This window comes from Taurulus bubalis, assembly GCF_910589615.1.
Source record: "Taurulus bubalis genome assembly, chromosome: 19".
NCBI classification, from domain to species: Eukaryota; Metazoa; Chordata; class Actinopteri; order Perciformes; family Cottidae; genus Taurulus; species Taurulus bubalis.
In genome coordinates, this window is record NC_136607.1 from 17,057,416 (window position 1) to 17,082,046 (window position 24,631).

General features: G+C 42.6%; 4 protein-coding genes across 5 annotated transcripts; 2 read left to right on the forward strand and 2 right to left on the reverse strand.

Moving 5' to 3' along the window:
* Window positions 1-281: 281 nt before the first annotated feature.
* On the reverse strand, window positions 282-1,343 carry foxd1 (forkhead box D1; the record flags this gene model as incomplete). Its single annotated transcript, XM_079235451.1, has 1 exon — window positions 282-1,343. The coding sequence occupies one exon, from the start codon at window positions 1,341-1,343 to the stop codon at window positions 282-284; it is 1,062 nt and encodes a 353-aa protein (XP_079091577.1).
* Window positions 1,344-7,201: 5,858 nt separating this feature from the next.
* On the forward strand, window positions 7,202-11,564 carry btf3 (basic transcription factor 3). Of its 2 annotated transcripts, none has more exons than XM_079235549.1 (6): window positions 7,202-7,232; window positions 8,609-8,677; window positions 8,927-9,040; window positions 9,155-9,356; window positions 9,496-9,558; window positions 10,806-11,564. In XM_079235549.1, the coding sequence occupies exons 2-6, from the start codon at window positions 8,609-8,611 to the stop codon at window positions 10,850-10,852; spliced, it is 495 nt and encodes a 164-aa protein (XP_079091675.1). In that variant the 5' UTR covers window positions 7,202-7,232; the 3' UTR covers window positions 10,853-11,564. The 2 variants fall into 2 exon arrangements, with proteins under 2 accessions (XP_079091675.1, XP_079091676.1); XM_079235550.1 differs by lacking the exon at window positions 7,202-7,232 and adding an exon at window positions 7,275-7,295.
* Window positions 10,832-15,476, reverse strand: ankra2 (ankyrin repeat, family A (RFXANK-like), 2). Its single transcript, XM_079235547.1, has 9 exons — window positions 15,424-15,476; window positions 14,797-15,131; window positions 14,428-14,586; window positions 14,269-14,334; window positions 13,886-13,983; window positions 13,664-13,789; window positions 13,445-13,511; window positions 13,262-13,342; window positions 10,832-12,585 (listed from the first exon to the last, which is right to left on the reverse strand). Exons 2-9 carry the CDS (start codon window positions 15,074-15,076, stop codon window positions 12,530-12,532), a joined length of 933 nt encoding a protein of 310 aa, XP_079091673.1. The 5' UTR covers window positions 15,077-15,131; window positions 15,424-15,476; the 3' UTR covers window positions 10,832-12,529.
* Window positions 15,477-16,618: 1,142 nt separating this feature from the next.
* Window positions 16,619-23,209, forward strand: srek1 (splicing regulatory glutamine/lysine-rich protein 1; the record flags this gene model as incomplete). Its single annotated transcript, XM_079235088.1, has 11 exons — window positions 16,619-16,746; window positions 16,894-17,027; window positions 19,130-19,248; window positions 20,366-20,512; window positions 20,939-21,117; window positions 21,261-21,391; window positions 21,482-21,590; window positions 21,719-21,823; window positions 22,144-22,215; window positions 22,349-22,484; window positions 22,965-23,209. 11 exons carry the CDS (start codon window positions 16,619-16,621, stop codon window positions 23,118-23,120), a joined length of 1,416 nt encoding a protein of 471 aa, XP_079091214.1. The 3' UTR covers window positions 23,121-23,209.
* Window positions 23,210-24,631: the final 1,422 nt, after the last annotated feature.

A 24,631-nucleotide genomic window follows, 5' to 3' on the forward strand; every position in this document is an offset into this window, starting at 1 on the left:
ATGGTAGAAACACAAGGAGAGTTCGTGGTCAACAGTCTGATTCACACCGAAAGAAATGAACATAAATAGATCTTCTTCTTCTTTTTTAAACAGCATGAATATATAGGCACAAATAGTGTTTGTTTTCTTATGTCCATCATTCAGCTGCGTGCTCTCAAACAAACATACAAAAATACTCCTACCTTCAGAGAGGGGCGTTTTTTTTAGTTTTGTTGCTGTTTCAGTTTTGTTTGTTTTTTTTTGGAAGAAAAAAAAAAAGTTTCTTGTTAAGACATTTTTTTTTAACAGTCGCTAGTGCCGCTCAGCACCCTGTGCGTAAAGTGTTCTACCGGGTGTAAAGCGGCTCCGGGGTGGACTGTCTGCGGCCGGCCGGCCCCTGGAGGCCCCAAAGCGGACGGTAAACCCGGGATAGCGGCCGGGGAAGTCCTGGAGGGGCTCAGCGACCCTCCGATGATGCTCTCGATGGAGAAGGCGGCCCGCTGCACCGGGGAGCCGGACTTCTGCCCCGGGGCCGCAGCCTGCACGCTGGCTGAGCCCAGACTGGAGCTGAGCTGGGGATAAAACCGACTCCTGGCTAAGTCCGTGCTGGTGGGCATCAAAGACGGCGCGGGGATAACGGTCCCCGAGTGCGAGTGCGAGTGCCGGGCGTGCTGCTGCTGCTGCTGCTGCTGCTGGAACGCAAAAAGTGCAGAGTGCGTGTGGTAGGACTGCAGCTGGATGCCGTACCCACCGCAGCCGTACGGTCCGTACCCGTACGCGGCGGCGGCGGCGGCAGCGCCCGGGAGAAAGCTGTTGTGTTCCCGCAGCAGGTCCTGCGCCTGCTGCCTCTTGAAGCGCTTCCTCCGCCGCAGGAAGCTCCCGTTGTCAAACATATCGGCCGACTCCGGGTCCAAGGTCCAGTAGTTGCCCTTCCCGGGGTTCCCGGGCTCCCTCGGTATCTTCACGAAGCAGTCGTTGAGGGACAAGTTGTGCCTGATGGAGTTCTGCCAGGCCGGGAACTTCTCCCGGTAGTACGGGAAGCGGCTGCTGATGAAGTCGCAGATCTCGCTGAGCGTGAGCCTCTTTTTGGGGCTTTGCAGGATGGCCATGGTGATTAAGGCGATGTAGGAGTAAGGAGGCTTCACCAGCGCGTTCTTGCCCGCCGGCTTGTAGCTGTCCCTCGGGGAGGTGGAGCCGTCCAGGCACGGAGGCGGGGAGCCGGACAGCAGGATGCCGTCGCGCATCTGCGCCACCTCGTCCTCCACGTAGGAGCGCGTGTCTCCATCCTCCCCCTCGCCGACCACGTCGATGTCGGTCTCTTCCGAAAGGATGGAGGCATCCGACATCTCTGAGCTCAGAGTCATGGCTCGCGCGCGGTTGTGCCCTCCGACGCCAGATGAGGAAGACGATGAGATGCACGAGCTGCCCTGCCCTCCCTCTTCAACAACTCATGAGAGGAGGAGGCGGAGGAGGAGGAGGAGGAGGGGGAGAGGAGAGGAGAGAAGCGCGTGTCGCCGTCGGTGAGAGATGTCCCTCTGTTTTCTCTCTATTTCCATATGTTTTCAGTTTTTTTGTAAATTTCTTTTTAAGGGGGGTTATCGCGGACTATAACGAGCGGGACCCCGTCGGTGCCAGGCGGAGGAATAATGTGCCGGGGAAACCTGCAAACGGGCCACAACCTGAATCACAGAGGGGGCGGATCTTCTCCCGGTATTTATACCAGCGCCCTGGTCACGTGGGGAGGAAACGTCAGCGAGGCAAATGAAAAGAGAGAGAAAAAATTAAATAACACCAAAAAAAAAAGGTCTTTGAAAATTAACTGAGTAGTGTATAGAAAGAAGAAGAAAAAAGTTTGGTGTGGCCTACATGCTTTTTAGTGTTCATTCACGGTGGCCTTTAGTCCGCATTCATCTAGCGGTTATAATTACACCGCAAGGGTTTTTGCGCAAAAATAAAAATGTTGGAAGATAAAAAAGAAAATGTAATTACTGGTGCGGCCGATGATGAGATCGAAGCAGATATCTTGACAACCGTTTTATTTATGTATGAGTAGTTACTGAAACATTAAGGGAGCATGCACATGCTTTTTTTCATGTTTAACGTTCATAAACAATGCCTTAGAATACATGGGATTTTTTTTTTTTTAAGGGTGGGGGATGTTTTTGCAAGGATATGCATTTTCTTCATGTGAAATAGCTGCGGTATTTAATGTGCATTGCCTCCTGGAGTATAGTGTTGGAGACACGGTGCGCCATATCCAGGCAGCTCTGCTTGCGTGATCCGGTAGTTATCGAGATTATCCGCGAGCCATTTGTAATGGAAAAGAGTCAGCTGTTAACTCGAATCAGTCACGGGTCACGCAGAGCACGCAAGACCCAGATATAAGGCCTCTGCCGTGCGTCTGGAGTATTGTGCGCGTGTGTGTGTGTGTGTGTGTGTGTGTGTGTGTGTGTGTGTGTGTGTGTGTGTGTGTGTGTGTGTGTGTGTGTGTGTGTGTGTGTGTGTGAGTGAATGTTTTAAATAAATAAAAAAATCTAAGTTGTACAGGTTAATTACATAAAAGAATAAAATATTAAATTAGTAAAAATAATGCACTGTGTAGGTCCATTAAAAAGCATGACGAAGGCCGTTATGATATAATTTATATTTAAATGTATTGCATATTGAAATGGTCCCTAAATAAAAGCTCATTCGTGTTTGTATTATTATTCTGCTCACGGTTGATTTACAGTCATTAGATTAGTGAATCGATATGAGAGAGTGAGGTAATACAGTATGAGTATATAGATTATGTTTATGGTTCAATTGTCGCTGCAGTTCTGCTTTGCCTTCAACTATTATTGGGTTGGCTGAAAGTGATTTTGCATCTTTTCCTCTTTTTTTGTGAGAGCTCATTTTTAATTTAGCAAAAAAAAAAACATTTCAATTAAATCAACGTGCATTTCCCCAAAATATTGCTGAGTTTAATCAAAATATTGAAGAAGAAAAAAAACACCTTTCCCAAACTTCTGCACCTTTTATTTCCCTTTTCTTCGTTCTAAAGAGAGGAGCCCGCTTTCATATTGCCTTTAATCATACTTCTGATAAAAATCTATACATGAGGTTACTTATGATGGCTTTATATTTAAACTACTCAGGTACTGTGTGGCCCTTCAGTAACTTCCCACAGGTTCCCATTTGACCAGCGCCATCTAGCGGTGAACTTGTCTTATAATTAAAACACTTATGGCCCATAAAAGTAAAAAAAAAATAAACTGTTGCAGCCGCGTGTGTCACAACCAACAACTTAGCACGAACTTCTCATAAACTAACCATTTTTAATATGGAGTTTGGTGTAAAGTGTATCTGACTTCTTGGTAAAGCTCTCAAATATACTGGTCTATAAATAAGTATTTGTTGTGCATTATAACTGCTGTTGTAAAATGAATGAAAACGTTTTGGGGGGAATTTCTGCTGACACTGATTATTTGCTTTTATTGTTTGTATTTTTTATTAATTACGTTATTAATTGCTTTATTATTAATTACCACGTCACAGTTTAAAATGACAGATTGTTTGCAACATATAATAGACTCAATATACTATATTGATTATTATTTTTAAACCTTAGACGAAATATAATCTGATTAAGTATAATCTGATCGAGTTGATTCATAATTAAATTATTTAAAATAAAGTGAATCAGTGCTGTTAATAGAGGACTCGTTGCAAGAAGACTTGTTTTAATTAAATAGTTTTCTCTGATCCGTTTTCATAAAGCATTCGCGCACTGATAAATAAGCATAACCCGTGTAATCTATACGATGATGTATCATGTTGTACTCCAAGATATGGCTTTTTTTCAATTAAATGACAATAAATTGACGTGCCTGTTTAAAAAAAGAAAGCCTGGACATTACATTGTCATGTGAAAGCCTTTAGTTCTTATTCCTCTGACTTTATATGAAACCAGAATGCACGACGAATAACTCTCGAGCACTTAGTTAGTTGTTATGCAAAAAGTTATAGTTTACTTGTTAGAACCCCCCTCCCCCCCCAAAAAAACAGATTAGATTCAAGCGTAATAATTAGTGACTGGCACAAAACAAAAGTCCGGATGAAACACATGCATGTGTGTGTCTGCTCTGCATGTGGTAAACCACCTCTAACGTCTACGCTCCGCTCTGGGATCAGAGGCTGGTTCCGTGTCTCCAGAGGACGGAAAGCTCTCAGCTGGTAACGCGACCTGCGTGTCATTGCGGCCCGTCCGGGAGGGGTCCGCGGGCCGTGCGGTTCCCGTGCACCACGTGCAGAAGAGGAGAGACACCGAGCGGGAGGTGGACTGCAACAAAAAAGATATATATATATATATATATATATATATATATATATATATATATATATATATATATATATATATATATATATATGTATATGTATTTAACACATGCATTACAACTTAGTGGGGGTATTTAGAAATCAAAAAAATACATAGGTCTCAAAACTTGTAGCAAAAACATTCCCTATCACTTTGCTGACCCCAGCTCTTAATTTATTATAGTTTCTAGTTGATTTAGTTTCTACGTTTTCATATCTTACTTTTTATTTTATTGTATTTTTTGGTGAGTGCAATTTACTAATGTATTCATAACACCTCAAGTTAAAACTAGAAAAATAAAAGATTATTAATCCAGAAGATTCTTGTGCCACAGATTAACAGAATAATAATAAAAAATTAAAAAATGCAGTAGTAAGTATAAAGTGTAAGAAGTGAGACGTTCTTTTTGGTGCATGATTACTTTCACATGGGGAGGAATTCTCTGACACTTAGTTAGAGCCAAATACAATAAACCGGCTGGCTTATAGAATTCATTTATTGTTTGGATATGTTTCAGTCTTATAGGGTGAATGGGTGCTGCTGCTGTGCAAAAAATAGTAAAAAGTAAAAATAACAGATCATTATTTATCATTAATGTGGCTTTTAATCATTGTGGGAATGTAGTCATTATATTGTTGTTTGTTCTTTACAATGTGTGTGTGTGCGTGTGTGTGTGTGTGTGTGTGTGTGTGTGTGTGTGTGTGTGTGTGTGTGTGTGTCATTTTGATTAATAAACAGCTGTATGTAAATCCCGATGTGATCCCGATGTTGTGATAAACAGGTGACGGCTTCATTGGTAGTTTTTAGTGACAAATCAAAGGGAAAATGCTTCACTCTCGACTTATTTTGTGTTATAATGTTCATCGACATACAGACAGAAAGCTTCAGAGACACACACACACACACACACACACACACACACACACACACACACACACACACACACACACACACACACACACACACACACACACACACACACACACACACATATAGTTTCACAGCTTCCTCACTAGACCAGAATGCAATGCAGTCACAAGACAAATGCACACAGTTTGGGATCTGCTGGAGTAAAGCTGATCTGAGGTGAAATATCCTTTTGATTTCAAAGAGAGTGCACAATGATATCATTTCCCCCGTTTGACCCAACAAGACCAGCACGCACACACACACACACACACACACACACACACACACACACACACACACACACACACACACACACACACACACACACACACACACACACACTCACTTTTTCACCAAAACTTTTGCATCCCCCAGTTGAGCTTGAATGAGGTGAGAGGGTCAGGCTGCAGGTGCAGATTTGTGATGGGGGCTTTCTGCTTATGCATGCAATTAATAGAGAATATAGAGAGGATAATTGAGTCATTATTAATCATCATGTGTCTGTACTCAAATTAAAGAGCTTTCTGTTTATTTATATTGTTAAATTCCCTATTTGATGTAAGATGCAATAATCAAATGGTCCTGATTAATTACAATAATTTAATATAAAATGTGACCCTCCTTCTAATTACCAACAACTGTCTGTCTTTATCATGCAAAAACAGGCCACATGCCAACACTGTACTGAAATATGCAAATGTTTCCTCGTCAGCACACTCATAGGCTACTAGTTTGTGATCAAACTCCTTCTTCTCTCTCCACAGATGTTTATCTATCCATTTCTTGTGGCTACTCTGGAAGTAACTTTCTTCAGCTGCAGCTTTGGCCTCCTGTGCTCCATGTATTTCGTCAGCAGTGACTCCTTTAACAAACAAACAAGGTGGTGGAAAGATGTCTTAGTGGTGGGCTGCCCTCCCTTTCACTCATATGCTTACAGACCTGAAGAAAGTTAAACAAAATATTGGCCAAAACAATTCCTTTTGACAAACAGTGTTTATTCCAGAGCCTTTTGCAATCTTTTTTTTCTTCTTTTTTACGTCATCCTCAGAATAGAATAAATAAGGTTGAAGCTAAAACTGAACCTTTGATAGCCATCCCCGACTAGCTGAATTATCCACAGCCAAGAAGACTTCTGAACAGAGTCTAGTGACCAGATGAAGGTGTCAAGTACTTGCTCCAAATGACACACTTTTTTTTACTCTGTATCCTCACTAGCATTCTTGTAATTCTGCATGGAGGTCACTTGAGGTAGTTCTCCTTCAATGCCCCCCCCTTCCTATATATAATTCTGCAAATAATCCTGAAAGAGAACAGGGGATCTTGTGAGTTTGCACTGGATCATAATCCCTTATCTTTGTCCTGTTCCAGTGAAATGACCTGACAATAAGCGTTGATAATACACAAATAACAATACGTGTAAGGATAACTGGCACATCCAACACAAGTCTTAAAAGCCAGAAAGCAGAGGCTGAGCCTTAATTTCCATTAATGCGACCTAAATAATCTATTTTAAAGTCTTGGAGATGGAGAATCTGACAAAAGTAATTAATAATAGCCTTTTAGGAGAGCATTTGCAGTGAAGCTGAGAGTTAGTTAATTAGAAGTTGACAGTTAGTTGTCTGATCAGACTGATTGAATTAACACTTGTTTTGCTTATATTTACAAATGTGCATAATGGATGTATTAAGTCCTTATTTATTTAGGATGTTGATTTCATCATACTATAGCACAGTGTATTCCAAGTTATAGGCTTTAAACTTTGTTTACTTAATGCATTCAAACATTGCATGTCTTTTCAATCTGGGGCAGCCCAAAGTGCAAACTCTCCTAATGTGTTGCTAAAGAGTGGTGAAAGCGTTGCCTGCGAAGCCGAACTCGGGGTAATAAAAACCCCGGCTACTGTCTTGCGCTTGTCGCCGTACGTCACTTCCTGCCTCCTCTCTCGCGTCCATCTTGCTCCCCGCATGTGTTTGCTGTTAGTTTACAGGTCAGTGAGGAGCTTTAAATACATTCTTCCTAGCACTGTTTCCCCTCGAACCGACAGCAAGAGGTAAACGAAAGCCTTTTCTGACTAGATGGCTGGAAAAAAAAGAAGAATCTCCCGGGGTTTTGAAGCGAACGTTACCGACGCTGTGCGCGTGACAGGCCGTCCTCTCAGCTAGCTTACAAGTTAGCTTACAAGTTTCTTGCACAAAAGCTAAACCACACCTTGTTTCGGTTACCGCGGTTGGCTGAATTAGTCCGCAAGACGTTAGCCTAAAGCACCCTGACGTCACCTGTGGCCATACTTTGTTCGGCCCGCAACACAATTTGGTCTTATGTGTCTGTCTGCAATACATAACGCTACATTATAGAAGGAACTAATTAACCTGACAGCTACGGCTATTTGACGTGTACTACCTATGAATACCGCTCACACAAAGCATCTGCTTCCTGCTGTTTATCATTAAGATGCAAAGTATTGCCCACATTACACGCTGGGAAAACACGGCTACATTATGTGCAGGTATCATAATGTTATTGCATTTACATATATCCATATATATAGTGGGGAAACAAAAGGTGCAGATGTTTAACATGGCTGTCATATGTGATATGTGATATGTGTACATGCAGCCCTGTAGTCATGCGATCATGTCTTTTTTTTTTTTTGAAGTGTGCACGACAAAAACCTCCAATAGGGAAGGTATCACTTCTTTGTAATGAAGTTATCTACTTTTGGCAATTATTCAAAATCAATGAGGGAAGAAACAGTCATCACTTTTTGCAGAATATCATTTTTTGCAAGCATGTCGGCTACACATGGTGTTTTTTGTTTTTCACATTGATTTTCATAATTGATCAGAAACACAGCCATGTAGTTATGTTAAAGCCACAGAGAGAGAGAGAGAGAGAGAGAGAGAGAGAGAGAGGACAAATCATTCACCTGATCCGTTGCACACCATACCTTGTCTTCAGGATTAGATTCTGCATGATCCTCCAGTCGACACGCCAGCGTTAACGTCACTAAATGAACTAGACTCAATTTGTTATTTGATGTCAGACAACTAAGAATCCTAGCTTTGTTTTGGGACAGATGTCTCCCTGTCAGTGGGTTTGTGGTTTGAAAAGTTTAACTCCTTACTTGCTTTGTTAAGTTTTAGGAATTACCCCTAAAGTGTTGTGTGTGTGTGTGTGTTTTAGCAGTTTAATAATATATTTCTCTTGTAAGATGGTAATGTTTGTGAGTGAACCAGTATTGCAGTTTCATTTATGATTTATTTTCCTAATATCCAAAATATATTTAAAGAGTTTGTCAAACACCAATGCTGCCACTATAAATATACATTTTATATAATGTGCTTTCTTTCTTTTTTTCCCCAGATGAAAGAATCAATTATGAATCAAGAAAAACTTGCTAAGCTACAGGCACAAGTCCGCATCGGCGGAAAGGTAAGTGACCAAGTCAACACATTATCACAGGTGGCATGACATGCTTTTATTTTCTGCAACACACCTGGCCCACTCTGCCGTTTCTTAATGCTGCCACCTGCTCAGGCAGTGCAGCTCTGAACACGTTTTAAGGGGGAAGTTTTGATAGAACATTAGCTTGACAAGTTATGATGGATATAGAGAATGATGCATGAATGGATCCTTAAGAACTGGAGGTTGACACAGATGTTTGCATGCGTGTCCCTGTAGGGAAGCGCTCGCAGAAAGAAGAAGGTTGTGCACAGAACGGCCACCGCAGACGACAAGAAGCTGCAGTTCTCCTTAAAGAAACTCGGTGTCAACAACATCTCCGGTATCGAGGAGGTAAGGCGTGAACCTTCGTCTTCGCCGTGTCCCGCGCTGTGATCACAGGCGAATCTGTTTCAGCAGGGCTAGTTCTGATGTTGTTGACACTGTAAAAACGTTTTTCTCTTGCAGGTTAACATGTTTACAAATCAGGGAACAGTCATCCACTTCAACAATCCCAAAGTGCAGGCCTCCCTCGCGGCCAACACCTTCACCATCACCGGCCACGCTGAGACCAAGCAGCTGACCGAGATGCTGCCGGGTATCCTGAACCAGCTGGGCGCCGACAGCCTGACGAGCCTCAGGAGACTTGCTGAGGCTTTGCCCAAACAGGGTCAGTAACTGAAGCCTGTTGTGTAAAGTCACAATTTAGCATAAATGAGTCTATGGACTCAGAACTGTCTTTTTTTCCGTGGAGTCAAACTTGTTCAAAGAGATGCAAGCTTCTCACCGGTCATTTTCTGTTTGCGCAGCTGGAGATGGAAGAGCGCCAATTGCAACAGTAGAAGAGGAAGATGAAGATGACGACGTTCCAGGTGAGCGCTTAGATCTCTGATTTGTTGCATTACATGCACAATCATTTGTTTCACAGTTCAAAATAAAAGGTTGCTCTTAAGAGTCTGTCCACACAGCGAAGGTATTGGGCTTTTATCACCGCACACATTGTCTCGTTGAGGGGTCATCCTCTTTGCCCTAAAGCCGCCAGATTGAGCGTTGACACACTCGTCGGCTGTATAAAGAAGTCGGGCAAGCAATCCTTCGATTGGTGTTCATGGTGAAAAACAATGTAGAACAAAGGGATAGCAACCCAATTAGATATTAGAAACCGTAGAGCGATGCAAGTTTTTCGTTCAACAGAGGTTGGAGCGGTGATATGTTTTCAAAGGAACAATATAAAGAGCAGCGCTCCCTTCTCGTTGGGAACAATTTAAAAAAGAGACTGTGGACAGATGCCCTTATTTGGAAATGCTTCTTCACACTTATCCATTATGGCACGTCTTTGTCCCCCCCCACCCCCTTTCTGTTAAATAACCATGGCCGGTTTGTTTTCTTTTGGCTTCGTGAAAGGGGTCACATGAAGGGGATTCATCAATAACTTTAGAGTGATGGTGCAATGCAGGGTTTTGTATTTAAATCTCATGTTCATTGTTTATAAGATCTTAAGATCCAGTTTGCTTTTCTTTGTGAGGTGGAAATAGGCCCAACACATGAGGTTGCCATTACAACAAGCTCAGCTTTTCCCAGGACGCCTCTCCCCCGTAGCTCCAGTCCTCTCACTAATGTAACAAACGATTACACATGTATTCAGCAATAGGAGTCGGAGCCTGATGGCACTGGGGTTAACAGCCATCGCCATCATGTTGTTATTGGAGTTAAGTTTCCTCTTTGTTCTCCCACTGAAGGAACATGTTCACTCAGACCTTTTTGAATTGTTTCCATTTTAACCCTCGACCCTTCCGAGCCAAAACTTTGAAGGGCCCTCCCGATTTCTCACATTTCACGGAGTAATTGAAGAGAACCATTTGATGCTTCACCCCATCATTTTCACAGCTGCTTTCAGGAGTTGGCTCGGGCCCCATCTGTCCAGCACATTGCCGTCTGTAGTGGGAGTGGGGAAAGATGAGCAGATCATTTTTGATTGCATTGCGCCGCGTATCGCGTTTCAGATAAACACGCTTTTCCTGAATTGTGCTTTGGCACCTCCGAGAGTCGTTTGTGCAGATGGACATGCCTTTCTCTCCTTGAATCAATCAGTTTACCGCCGACTCTTTTGTTGTTTCAGATCTGGTGGAGAATTTTGATGAAGCATCCAAGGATGAGGCTAACTAGAGGAAACGGCGCTGCCTGGCGTGTCAAAACGTGACAGGACCGCGTGGGGCACAAGATGTTTTTGTCTGTCTATTTCAAGAGGTGCAAGCGCTAATTGTTAAAGTACCCGAGAAGATGAATAATCTGTCAATTTTTGGCTGTGAGCATTCTGTCAAATGTGCAACACCTGAACAAAGTACTTGCCTACTCTTACGAATTATAATTGAGTCATTTTCTAGAAGAGTACTCTGAAGTATTGAAACCCAGGGGGGAAGCAGTATCAAAGCGTACGGTACGTTAGTACTCATTCCACTTCTTCTTTCTCACTAGACTCTCCACATGCTTGTTGTGCTCCGTATGTCCAGTTAGATTGTGTTAAATGTGGTGTTTAAGGCTCCTGCTGTACATCTGTGTTACTGAACCTTGATTTTTCGTGGCCTCGCTCAAACCACCATATATGGAAATAAACCTTTGCTACTGTCAAAAAATAGCCACAATTTGTTTTGTTTTTTCATACTCTCTCTTCTGTAAATTGGTCGGCGTCCTTAAAGTGTGCACGTGGGGAGTATTTTAATATAATTAACTGTTATAAGGAGCACGCCACTGAAAATGTAGATTTGAAATGAGGAAAGCATTATTTCTTGTTTGAATTAAGACTTAAATCAGCCAGACAAAATATTCAAATATATTTGATAGACGTGCAAAAATCTTAATAAACTCTTATCTCACTGTATTCTTATAGATTTATTTTGTGTACAGCTACTAACGCAGTGTTTTCTCCCCACCACTGACTCAGTTTGCAGTTTTAAAAGATCTTTTAATTAAATAACATTCATATCAGTGGTTTGACCGCTCACGACTTTCATTCAGATGGATCAACAGAATTAGTGAGGTCCATTTCAGTTATTTGTCACTGCACCGCCTGTGACTGGTAGGAACCACCATCACACTCTGGCCAGCAGCACCACAAGACCCTCGCTGGATGCTTTAGTGAGGTGTGAGGCCCTTTTGTCGTCAGTGAACATTATTACAATACACGGGAAACAAAACAGACTTCACATCAATATACTTGTCACATTACAGCACACTGACTACATTTTTCAAATAACAGTATGGCAAAACTCTTCCGGATCATAAAAGCACAGTCTGTAAAAACCTGTTTCATGAGAGCTAAAACGAGCTCACTGTGAAAACCATTCAACGTATTACATGTATATTCTTTTACTTAAAAATGTATTCTTTTCATGGCTAATAAGTTAGTTAAAAGAAATAACAATGCTTACATGACGGAGGGGAAAAAGGATGTAACACAGAATATTAAAAGACTCCAAACAAAACCTCCATGCTTAGTGAACGCAAAATCAACCCTACACTGCACTCCACGCTATGCAGCATCCTGCAATCAGAGCAGTGCATGCTGGGTTGTAGCAAAGAACACAACTTTAAATTGTTGTCCTGTGTAACCGGATCAGATCTGCTACTCCACATTCAAAGTGGGGGAAAGATAAAAGCAAAGTAAAACCGTTTGAAAGTGGGCTCAAATAGAAAATTTGCACCGCACAAACCTTCACGTGCGTCATACCAACAAAATAATGTTGATTATGCTGCGACGCTGTTGAAACATCCCTCGGTGGAAACAACGTATTCCTGCTGGCCCACGGCCGGGCCGTGCTACATGATTGTCCAGAGCGTCACCGTTCATTCTCTGATGCCCATCAGCAACTTGAGCAGGTGTGCCTCCATCACCTGTTGAACTAAACACAGAACATCAAAGTGAATACTCATCAATCTTTCCCAGGTGGCCCGTCCTTCACTCCCAGGAAGTTTGCCTGTTTTTCTGTATTATTTTTTTAAAACTTTCTTAGAAGCAACATTTCCTTCTCACAGCAAAGTAAAGTCCAACATGCATTTCTAGGAAAATTCCATTTGTCTACTCTAAAAGTCAAAACGATTGAACTGTGCTCGGAGGTTAGTCATCTGGAGTCTGTTTCTTGATACACAAGCTTCAAGTTTTCAAAGTTGTGGACATTGTTAGCATGTTTTTCTGGGAGCGTCAGTGCAGAAACCCAGTCTAGAACACTGCAAATGTATAAATCTAGCAAGACTTTCATCAGTGACCCATAGGCTCAGTCACCAGTGTGTTCATTTATATGAAATATTTTAATCTCTCTTCCGGGTTCATCAGGAGGATGAAAGGTCTTCTTTTTTTTTTTAATCGACAGATTGAGGAGAAAAAAAATCTTTTATTTCGAGCACAATTTGTTGTACTCTTAAAATACGATTCACCGCTCTGCAAAGATGCCTGTCTTTGTTTCAAAGGGTCATGAGGCACTCTCATTGCTCTTACCAAAACAAATATATGTTTCTCAGTCTGTGTAACTACATATTTTATTAAACCCCCTTAAATTTAGGCTCACACTACATGCTTACCATTCCGGTGGCCCATAGCCACAGCCATGTCCATTGCATTGAATCCAGAATCGGACTCAATGGTCGGATCAGCACCGCTCTCTGGAAGACACACACGCAAACCCAAGACTTTGTTACTGTACATGTTTATGTCAGACGCAACAGAGATGAATATTCATGACCACGGGTGTTACTTGTCCTCACCTAACAGGATTTCAACACAGCGCACGTGGTTCCCATGTACGGCGTACAGCAGAGGGGCGCCTCCATTCTGAAACCCACAAAAAAAGGATCATCAAAACACGTTTGATAGCAAGGTGACATTAAAGTGAGTGGGAAGATCTCCCTGATAGCATAACCTTCTCATTTTTGTTCTTATATTCTACTAGAGCAGGACAAGAGATAAAAGCTCGGCATTCTCACCCAGTCGTATTCGTTGACGTCAACACCGCAGTCGATGAGCATCTTCACGATATCGGTGTACCCCTTACTGCAGGCCAAGGACAAGGCACTCTCCCTCCCTTTGGCCAGGAGGTTGGGGTCAGAACCCTACGGCGAAGAGGACGACCAGTGAATAAATGAAGAGGGTTTGCTGGAATATGAATAAAACCATGAGATCTGAATGACACAACGAGCCTTCTGTACATTTTGGAGGAGAAACTCGACAACGGCGATTTGTCCGTGTGCAGCTGCCCACATCAGGGGAGTGAAGCCTTCCTCGTCTTGGTGGTTGATTACGGTCTCTATGAAAATGAGACATAAAAAGCAACACGATCACAACATTTATTGTCGTCACCATACCCACAATCCTTTGCAGGAGTGCGTCTGTTATTGACACAGCTGTAATATTTGAAATGCATTAAATATTACATTTTGATCATGTTTAATACTTTGTCTTTGAAATGTTTTACGTTGGTGTTCAAAATATTGTTTAGCATATTTTATATGAAATAGAAAGACCCGTAGAGCTGAAAGGATTCACTGATTCACTAATTCTACCCGTTCAACAACCCACACGGGTTCCCTACCTTGTTCAATCCTGCTGGCCAGAAACACCATCTCCCCCTGGGCTGCAAGCTGATGAATGGACAAAGCTGAGAGAGGAAAAACATGCGGGTATTGATTAACACTTTGACCTAATTCGTGCTGAAAATTGAATTCAAGTGAAAAACGACATTGCTACTTACAATGCACCAAAAGAGGCGTTGAAGACACCTCGTTGCCCCGGTGTTTGTTCGTGAGTGTGGTGGACTGTTTGATGGGAGAGAAATGCTTGGTGGTGGATGGCGTGTACACATGGCGCACCTGTATCCCCGGGGAAGGGGACGTCTGGATGTTGCACTCAGCTGCAAGGGGAGGAAAACATTAGAATCAGAACTGTTTATTGCCAAGTACACATACAAGGAATTTGACTTGGTGAAATATTAAAATGTACAATAACAACATGGTAAACAAACGGTATGTTAAAACATGTGTATAATCAAACATTTTGAGGTAAGTAAGCTCCCTGTAGGTAACCACCTTCCTACATTGTCACAAAGATAACAGGAACCCACCTTTGAATAGGACTGAAGCCACCTCCAGATCAGAGTTGACCTGGTCCTGGATGTTCTTGCTGTCCTCCTCGTTGAGCGACTTGACAAACCTCGAGCAGACGTTCATGTCGAAGCGGTTGGGCAGGATGAACTTAATGCCCATGGCCACATTTTGGGTGCCGGTGTCATCGGGACTGGCGCCCATTGACTGCTCGGTCTTGATGACAGTCAGATCGGGCATTACGCAGATCCCCTCCATGTCCTCTGCGGTCCCACCGGAGGCCGACACGGTGACGTCCATTCTCTGGTCACTCACCGAACTGTCACACTGAGGTTAAATTGAAGACACTGAACGCCTGAAACACGGAGATAATATGTATCTATAGCACTATATATATATATATATAAATAAATAAATAACATATTTTGTCACAATACGTAAAGCGTTGACGTTTCCTCACTTCGGCTGACAAAGCGAACCTAAACACAGACGGTCTTCATGTTAAATAACGTCGGTTAGCATGCTAGATATTGTTATTGTAACCTTCCGTTAGTCACAATGACGCATCATGGGGGAAAAAAAACATTTGAACATGGAATTAAATTGAAGCTTTCATCTGTGTTTCTTAAAATAAAGACCTCTCTTACTCGATAAGACATTGTTTTAGTTAAATATCCTCATGCAGTCACCCGTCTTCATTCGGTGTTTTTGATAAAAGGTTACGCATGCGCAGATAGTGGCGTCCATAAAAGGGTGCATCCACTATTAACCTCCCCCTTTTTAGTTCCGTACCTCTACGTCATGACGCTACTGAACAGATTTCTATTAATTTTATAATCTCTGATTAATAAATTACTATCAGTCTGTTGTTCAAATATGGCAATGTTCAACATTCAGAGGTAATTTCTAATAAAACTAAATTCAGGTGTATTGCCAATTACTCACATAATGAATTTGCTTTGGTGTTTAGTGCATTTAAGAAACATACAATTAACATATTAATTAAATAAAACAAAGGCAAAGTACAGTAAGAGTTAACAACATACTAAATGCTTACATTTATAATTTGTCAGTAATTTAAGTAGCCTGAAGTGAGAATTTAGGGGCAGTAATTCTTTAAAAAACACATGTAGACATTATTTATTGTAGGGGGGTATTTTTTTGCAGAATGGTACAGGAGTAGGGGAACAAAACTGAAAGAGTGAGTAATAATAAGCAGATTTTTTTATAGGTCAACATCTGAAAACACAGATGGAGATGTTTAAGGGAGGAAGTGGTACTTATTTCTTTAATTTTTTTTATAAGGACAACTATAGATAAATAGTGACTTTATTAATCCTGCAAGGGGAAATTGTTTCGCTACAGCAGCATTTATACATAAAAGTAAAGCAATATTACATATAGAAATGCACAATATAAACAAAAATAGAATAGAATAATATTAAATTAACAAACAAAACAATAGTGCCAATCAAACAAACAACAGTGTCACGGTGTTATGGTCTAGTGATGTATTTGGCCAGAGGTGATTCATTATAAAGACTTTATAAAGAATGGATACTGAGGGAGAAGTAATCCTGAAGCTGGACTCCCACTGCCGTTAAACCTTAAGGCCATTTGTGGTAATGCACCACCCAACACACTAGGGGGCGATAATGCGCCTCAAAGTTCATCGTTAACCCCTTTTTACAAAATAAGAGGAAGTCAAAGAAACCTCTCGTTCCGCCCGCTTGGATGTACTATGCATAGCACCGAGTGGGGAGGGGGGGAAACTGAGAAATACATAATTGTATAAAATTACCACACTTTAAAGACTGTCAACGCTTTTAACCAGTTTGCACAATGAGCGGGATACCGGGGACCGCTGTCGTCCAGGTCACCAATCTGTCCTCGTCCGTGAGCAGCGAGCAGATGCGCACTCTGTTCGGTTTCCTCGGAGACATCGAGGAGCTGCGGCTCTACCCGCCCGAGTAAGAGCACCCTGCCCCGGCAGAGGCCCGCTAGGCGACACCGCGGATCTGCGGCCTACGTAAACATTCAAATTCGATTCCCTCACGTGGAGAAATGCACAACTAACTCGTTTTTTTTATTTCTTCTGCTTGTCTTTTCTCCAACAGCAATGCCCCTCTGTCCTTTTCCTCCAAAGTGTGCTATATAAAGTACCGAGAACCCTCCAGTGTTGGTGTGGCCCAACATCTCACCAATACTGTTTTTGTTGATAAAGCTCTGATAGTGGTGCCATGTGCGGAAGGTGAGTGCAACCGGTTTCATTTTAAAAGAATGAGTTGTCTCTGTGGACTTGTTTACGGCCTCCTTCCCCTTGAATCCAACCGTTTGGTGTTTTGGTTGAATTCTGGATTATTTTTCCTTTTTTATTATTCACACGGAAATTTGGCACGTTGTGCCATTCGGGTAGTTCGTATTTATCCACTTTTTTTTATCACAAGTATCCGAGACAGGTGGCTGGTTTGTATCCCCGCAATCACACTCTAGCTAGATAATCCTTGAAAGGTTTCTGTCTGCTGTCACAAGGTGGTTTTCTACAAATAACACTAGGGCTATGTCGACTTTTTTATTTTATTTTTTATTTTTATTTTTTTAAGCTGCAACACAATATTTACCTCACTGTAAACACTGGAGTGTATTTACCATAAGAAGCTGCCATTAATGTTACTTGTTTCATGGAAATTACCAAATAAGTCCATGCCATCACAGCTAACTGTATCCCCTTTCTCTCTCTTTCATTTTAATTTATTTTTGGTGCTCCTTTTCTTTAAATTTCCACCCCCGTTTGGTGCCACTGTTGTTCCTTTGTGTACAGTGAAAAGAAAAGACAAAAAAATAATGATATCACCTCTAACTTGATGCTTTTTGTCCACGTGACTTAGTGCTGGATGGCTACTGAGTTTATTAATTTGGTTTTGTATGTTTTTTCTGTGTGATTATGTGTGCATATCAGATGACTAGACTGGCCCAGCTGTTACACTACACTAGCCTGAGTCAGGCATTGTTTTCCAAGCCACTATCCCCGATCGGGCCAACGCAGCCTTCAAGGGGGAATGTGACCAGGAGAATAGCCTGCTGAACCTTCCAAGATGGACACCTTGTCTCTTTTTATTTATTTATTTTTTTCTTTTGGTTTGTTTCCTTTCATACTTTCCCATGTTGTCCACTCTCTACTGTCTCTATCTAGAAACTACAGTATTGCTTATCTCTAGCTTTTGTGTTTTTATATTTGTTATTTTGGTTTGTTTTGATTATTGTCCAACCCCCCACCCCCCTCTCTCTTCCCGCTACAGCTGCGGCTTGTGTGTGATTGAGTTCTGACCAGGTTGCTACGGCATACCGGTGGGATGTGTATCACACATATCCCATGTAGGAGGATCACTAACACTTTACTCTCTTGTCCCCTAAACCTGTTGACGTAGCGAGGGTTTAGACATTTATAAAAGTGAGACCCTTGTAGAATCTTAAAAATTATATTTGCGCTATTCATCTGTGCTGTAAATCTGTAGTAAAAGTTTTTTTCCCCTCGCATTACTACTTCACAGAGCTCTGGTATGGATGTTTAATGTTTAATAATAACACAGCAACTCTCCATTCAACATAATTTTCTCTGTTCTTATTCGTTAATATACAGGAACGTTTTGAAATGGTAATTCATGCTCAGTGCCTCCAGCTATAATGACCTGCATTTGTAGTTGTTTTGTTTGTTATTGGTCTTAACGTAGCTCTCTTCTCCAGCTTTAAAAGCAGCTGACTTTAATCCAGAGTGGAATGAGCAAACAATTCCTAATTGGTTGTTTTTATGGCTAAGTCTTGGCTAACATTTCCCACAGTTCTTAAAATTGTTGTTCTTTTCTGTATCTGATGTCCTGTGTGCTATTAGTGATGCAGCCATTGGGGTTGTCTTGTGTTGCACACCTTTCCGACACTGCGAAACGATCGCCCCACGGGAAAGCGCCCATGCTTGATATCGTATGGTTCATGACCAATATGTTTCCAGTACAGGTGACCCATGCATCAAAGTGTTGACTCATTCTCTGCATTGTGTTTTTTCTTTTTCTTTTCTTTTTTTGATCTATGAAAAGAGACCAAGGCCAAAATGAGTGTTCTTTTTTCTTGTTTCTGAGAAAAGTTAAGCTTGTTATTGAAAATAGATAGATTAATTTAACAAAAGCCAAGTAAGGAAGCTCGGTCTCCAGTAGTAGACACTAGAACACTTGTAGGTTGTATGGGGAAGTGGATGCTCTCTTTCTTTCTAGAATACAGTGGGCTTATTGTGCAGACATAGAGGAGACAGAGTGAAGCGTCCCTCTATTGCCTTCACTAATCTCTGCTTCTGTCCTGCAGGGAGAATCCCAGAAGAGGGCAAGGCCTTGTCACTTTTGGCACCTGCCGCCCCGGTACCCAGTCTGATTCCTGGAGGCGGACTGCTACCAATTCCCACTCCAGCAGCTCCGCTTCAGAACGTGAGTCGCCGTCTTGTTGTCCGTTTCCGCTTGTCCGTCACGTAAAAAGCCACGCTCGCGCCGCACGGCTTCCAAAGTCGTCAAATGAGCGAGGAGGATGCACGAGAGCAGCCTTCAGAGAAGTCTTTAAACGTCCGACCCGCCCCCTTCATTGTTTGTCGTTATTATTTGAATCGGACTGATCTGATATTTCTCAAGGTCACTGAAGTTTCATGCCCGAGTGAAGACAGATCTCAGGTTAAACACCACTCCTCTGGCAGTGATGATAAGTGTAACGTTTCCCCGTTACCGCCTTGGGTGTCCCGAGCACAATGACAGCAACAGACCAGGTTTGAGGGTTCTCAATGCTTTTTATTTTAGTGTTCTTTTGCGGGTGTTTGTACGTGCGCGCCTCTCTCGCTCTGCCCGGCTAATCCCGTAAATATTGGGGAGATGAAATCCCCACATCCGTTGCCAGCTGAGGTTAATTACTCCAGCTTCCAGCACCGTTCCCAGAATCACTCCCTCACTCCGTCCCCTCTGCAGCTGAGCCTAACCATACCCACCACCACAATAACGTATCTTTATTAGTATAAGTACAGTTCACATGTGTGCAGACACAGAAGTCTCCACAGCGGATCCAGCTGTGATCAGCTGACAAAACACATTTCCTCGTTTTCCTCGCTCCTCCTTGCGTCTCTCCGTGCACGAAGATGCTATAAAAAGTGAGGGAAACGTGGATGCAATAAAGAGACCTGGATTGCACCCATAGCTTATTTCCTTTAGGTGCAACAACAGCGTTGGTCCATGTTACAAATGCAACACATACATTAAAGTTCCTGTTGTTGCAGGAGATCCTTTTCTCAGGTTTCTTGCGCTTTCCTTGGCTCTAGCTCCCTAACAGACTCCATAACAGGTCCATGCATTTAGCCAGCTGAACATCTGGGATGTGTCTGCGATGCATCGCCGATCCTCTCAGCCTCACGGGGCAGATTTGCAAGCGGCAAGCCAACGGTGATCTGCCTCTGATCTGGGGCTTTTTGTCAGGGAGCGGAAAACCGGGGCTGAAGTAGCGTGGTGTGGACGAGGCCTAAAGTAAAACCTGTGTGTTTTTTTTTTTTTTTTTTTTCTCCCACAGCTGAACCTTCCCGTCGTGAATCGGCTGTCAGCTGTCCTGGAGCCCGCGGCGTCAGCCAGCGGCCAGCCCCCCCTCATGGGAAATGTGGATCCCTCAAAAGTGGATGAGATCAGGAGGACCGTCTATGTTGGCAACTTGAACTCACAGGTAACATAATGCCAAGTATAATGCCATCTTTTTGTAAAACTCTGCCGGCACTCATTTCCCTCATTCATATTGCAGTGAAAGATGCCTTATTTCTATCTTCTCGCTCGAGGCATCCTTAAGTATTTATGACAGATCTGGACAAATTACCGTTTCAACTAATAATGCTGAGAGCCAAATTATATTCATAAGCTGTCTGTAACCACTATAATAGATACATATAGCCTTCAAGTGCAGTTGTTGCTGTTGGACCATGCAGCTCTGACGATGATAGAGGATAACGGATCAATAAAATAAATCCTTTTAAGGGACTTAAGATAATTTACAACCTGAACCAGTTGTTACCGATTGGGAAGCATCAAAGAATCAAAGTTTCACATTCTATAGCTGCAAACTCGTCATGTAATCTAGTTTATTCCCCCCCTGCAGACCACCACTGCAGACCAGCTGCTGGAGTTCTTCAAGCAGGTGGGAGAGGTCAAGTTTGTGCGGATGGCCGGAGATGAGACTCAGCCGACGCGCTTCGCCTTCGTCGAGTTTGTGGAGCAGGATTCCGTCAACAGAGCGCTGACATTCAATGGAGTCATGTTCGGGGACCGACCCCTGAAGTATGTGTGTTTTGTGCAGCAACAACCGACATTATGAATCAAGAAATGTGTCATTGATTTACTCTGAATATCGTTCTCAACAAAGAACAAACTGTCCTTTTTAGTGGTTTTGTGTCGGCTGACTTTTGTTTTGCTTGTTTCAGGGTTAATCATTCCAATAACGCCATAGTAAAACCCCCGGAGATGACGCCACAGGCCGCCGCTAAGGAGCTAGAAACTGTGATGAAGCGGGTGAGGGAGGCCCAGTTCACCATCGCTGCCGCCATAGAGCCAGGTACGGCATGTTGACTTGTTGCACGCGTCACGGTCTTAGTAACAGATTCGTGAAGTAGTTCTGACGCTGAGACCCCTGCTCTGCCTCTAGCTGACATCAAGAAGTGCTCCCCCAGTCGGTCGAGGAAGTCGCACCGGTCACCCTCGCCATCCCGCTCCCGCTCAAGAACGCAGAGGAAAAGGTCCCGTTCGAAACACAGGTGACAACTGACACTCCGAGCTTTGAGGTGTCACTCATGATGCTGGGATGAAATGATTGTGTCCAGTCGGTGACTTTATTTTTTTTCATTTATTTTTCTTCTTCTTCTCTCTCTTCCCGTTGGTGCAGACCGGCGCCGAAGGCGTTGCCGAGGGCCGACTCCCACAATTCCCGGAGCACCCAGAAGCGGCGCTCTCGCTCCCGGGACAAGAGACGCAGTCGGAGTCGCTCCAGGTATGGATGGGCATCGTCCTCTGCGTCTGTAGTTTAATTTAAAATATATTAATGTCTTCTCAAGATCTACTGGAGTGCCAGTAGAGGTCACCAGGTTCTTAATAAGTCTAGTAACTTCCTGTATTTTGCTGCTCTAATGGGGGGAAAAATGATCTTTTTCTTAATCTTGTAAACCTTTTGATACGATAAGATGTGCATCTATAGATTTTTATCTGATGCTTTTGTGTGCTTAATGCATGTACTTACACACTGCAGCTTTTTCTCTAATAGATTATATTGTCTTAAAAAATTGCTTAATCCAGTTAATGTGTTGCTATCAGGGGCCACAGGAGGAGGAGTAAGGATCGGTCCAAGAGCCCTCGCAGGAAAGCCAGATCGCCCTCACCAAAAAGGTAAATCTACCACCCCAATCCTCAATGTTCTTAACTCTCTTGTGTCCATTCCATGTCTTTGCTTTGTTTTCAAGGTGGAGTCACAAACGTGTTTTCCGCAAGATTGTGATTTTTGTCGTTTTTGTTTGCGTAGGCCTCCGTTCAGAGGCAGGAAAGACAAGAGGAGGGAGCGCAGCAAGGACCGAAAGGACAGAAAGGACCGCTCCACATCCAGGAAGAGGAACCGCAAGGACGAGGACAGGATAAAGAGCAAGGCCAAGCCAAAGAAGGTAACGAAGCCAACACCTTGGAACACCTCTCTGTAATTACACTTCCCTGCTTGGGTTCCTCGCTGGTACCAGCAGGCGAATTAAACTGTCAAAGACCTGATCATTTAATGAGCCCAGCTTTGTCGCACTGAAAGATTTCTCAGTCGAAGATAAGAAACAACAGGAAACACCTGACAAGTTTAAAATACAGAAGATGTTTCTGTTAATCTTCAATTCCAGTGAGAATTTAAGTTATTTATGTGTTTGTATTATATCTTAACTACCTCAGAGTGTCCTTGTGTTGTTGGTTTTGTCATTCTTAGGGATTGTGTTATCCTGAGGCCAATGTCATTTGTTTTTAATTCGGTTCAATACCAGTGCTGCGTATTTAAACTACGAGATGCTACGAGTCTTCACCCCATTAAGGGCTTCGGCCTTAATCAAGATATAGATCAGATATTCCGTACTACTACTAATGATTGTTACTCGTTTGAATTTCAGGTGGAAAGGGACTATAACCGAGAGGAGAAGGATGAAAGTGAAAGAGAAGACTCACTCGGCGAGGACGTGACGTCATCGCCGTGCGCCAAGCATAACGGCAGCTGCAAGGCTCGCAATGCTGAGTGTGCACCCATGGGCGCAGGCGGCTCCAAGTGATTTATTACGATGTCACACGAACTCATCGTGTCCCATCTCGGCGTGCACCGAAACACCGGCCGATAACCACTCACATTATCCGTGTGTTTTCCTCATCGTCATCATCATGGCTTTTTTTTTTTTTTTTTTTTTTACTCCACATTCTTGGCAACACGTGGATTCTGTGATTCAGCTGATGATCGGTATCCTACTCAAAGGGCAAGTGAGCACTCGCCGTTTCCTGCTGAGAAGAGGAGACAAAAGGTGCTAATGATGACAGAACAACACTAAATAGTGGAGTCAACTCCGCTAACAAGAACTGGACTTTTAGAAGCTTCCCCAGACAGACGTATGGGATTGCATTATATTATACGGTTGTCCACCACCTCTGTGTCACTTACTTGAAAACCCCCACACCTGTTATTCTTTCTGTACAGATACAAAAACAGTAGAGAACTCCCCATGCAGATAAGCTGCAGAGCTTTTTGCAACTCCTCTTGGTCCGTCACACGATTGACCAGCTTGGTGGAGACAGACGTGATAAGCAGAGTTTATACTCAACAATTTGAAGCCAGATTTCAGTTGTAGCTTTGTCCCACGTCACATGGATTTTGACTGATGCCTCCAGTAGTTTTTCCGTAGTCCAAAAAGCCTTTTATTTCTCTTTAGATTATCAGTATTTGTCATATACTTTTTCTTCAAAAACAACAATGTTTTTGTTTTGATATTGCTAAAAGCTCTATGCAGCAACAATCTGCATTAACGGTAATAAAACATGTATGTTACGGTAGAGCGATTTTAAAGTGTTTTCCTTCATGGAGTGAGAACCAGTGGGAAAGACGGGTTCCAAAATGAGATGGTAATGCATAAAAGGAAAAAAAAGGAGGTTAAGCCATTTTTTTGCAGAAAAGTGAAGACATGTAATCTGCTGCATATGTGCACGGATACGTGCACAAAAACAAGGCTTGGACTGGCAGCTAATCAGGATTGAAGCATATTTCAAGCTTTACAGACTTATTTAGGCATTCTTTAATACAACATACGAATAATAATAATAATAGTACATCCGTATTATTCTGTTACACATTCTGTACTTTGCAGTTGAATCCTCAGTTTCTCATCTGGCTTTTCATACATCATAAGTCAACTGTTAAAGTTTGCATTGGTTGCATTTTATACAAAGCATTTAATTGGAAAATAAAGATAAAAGTATAACCCAGGCCGTTATCGTGTTCTGTGTCTAGACTCGCTGCTCAGCAGCACACCAAAAGGGATCTCACCAACTAAACCGACTGTCCTTTTGAGAAGTGTAATATATCTCTTTATCGACGCCTCATGAGATGAAACATTTCTGCTCCGGTTGCTGTGGCTGTGACTGCAACTTCCCTTATTCTGCTTGCGGTCCTTTACATATTTAATGTTTCTTCTGGCTTTAAGAACTCAAGGGCCCCTCTCAGTGTGTGGATACATTTAAATCAGGATACAATAACTGCTCATTTGCCCTTGTGTGTGCCGTCAGAGGGAGACTTGAA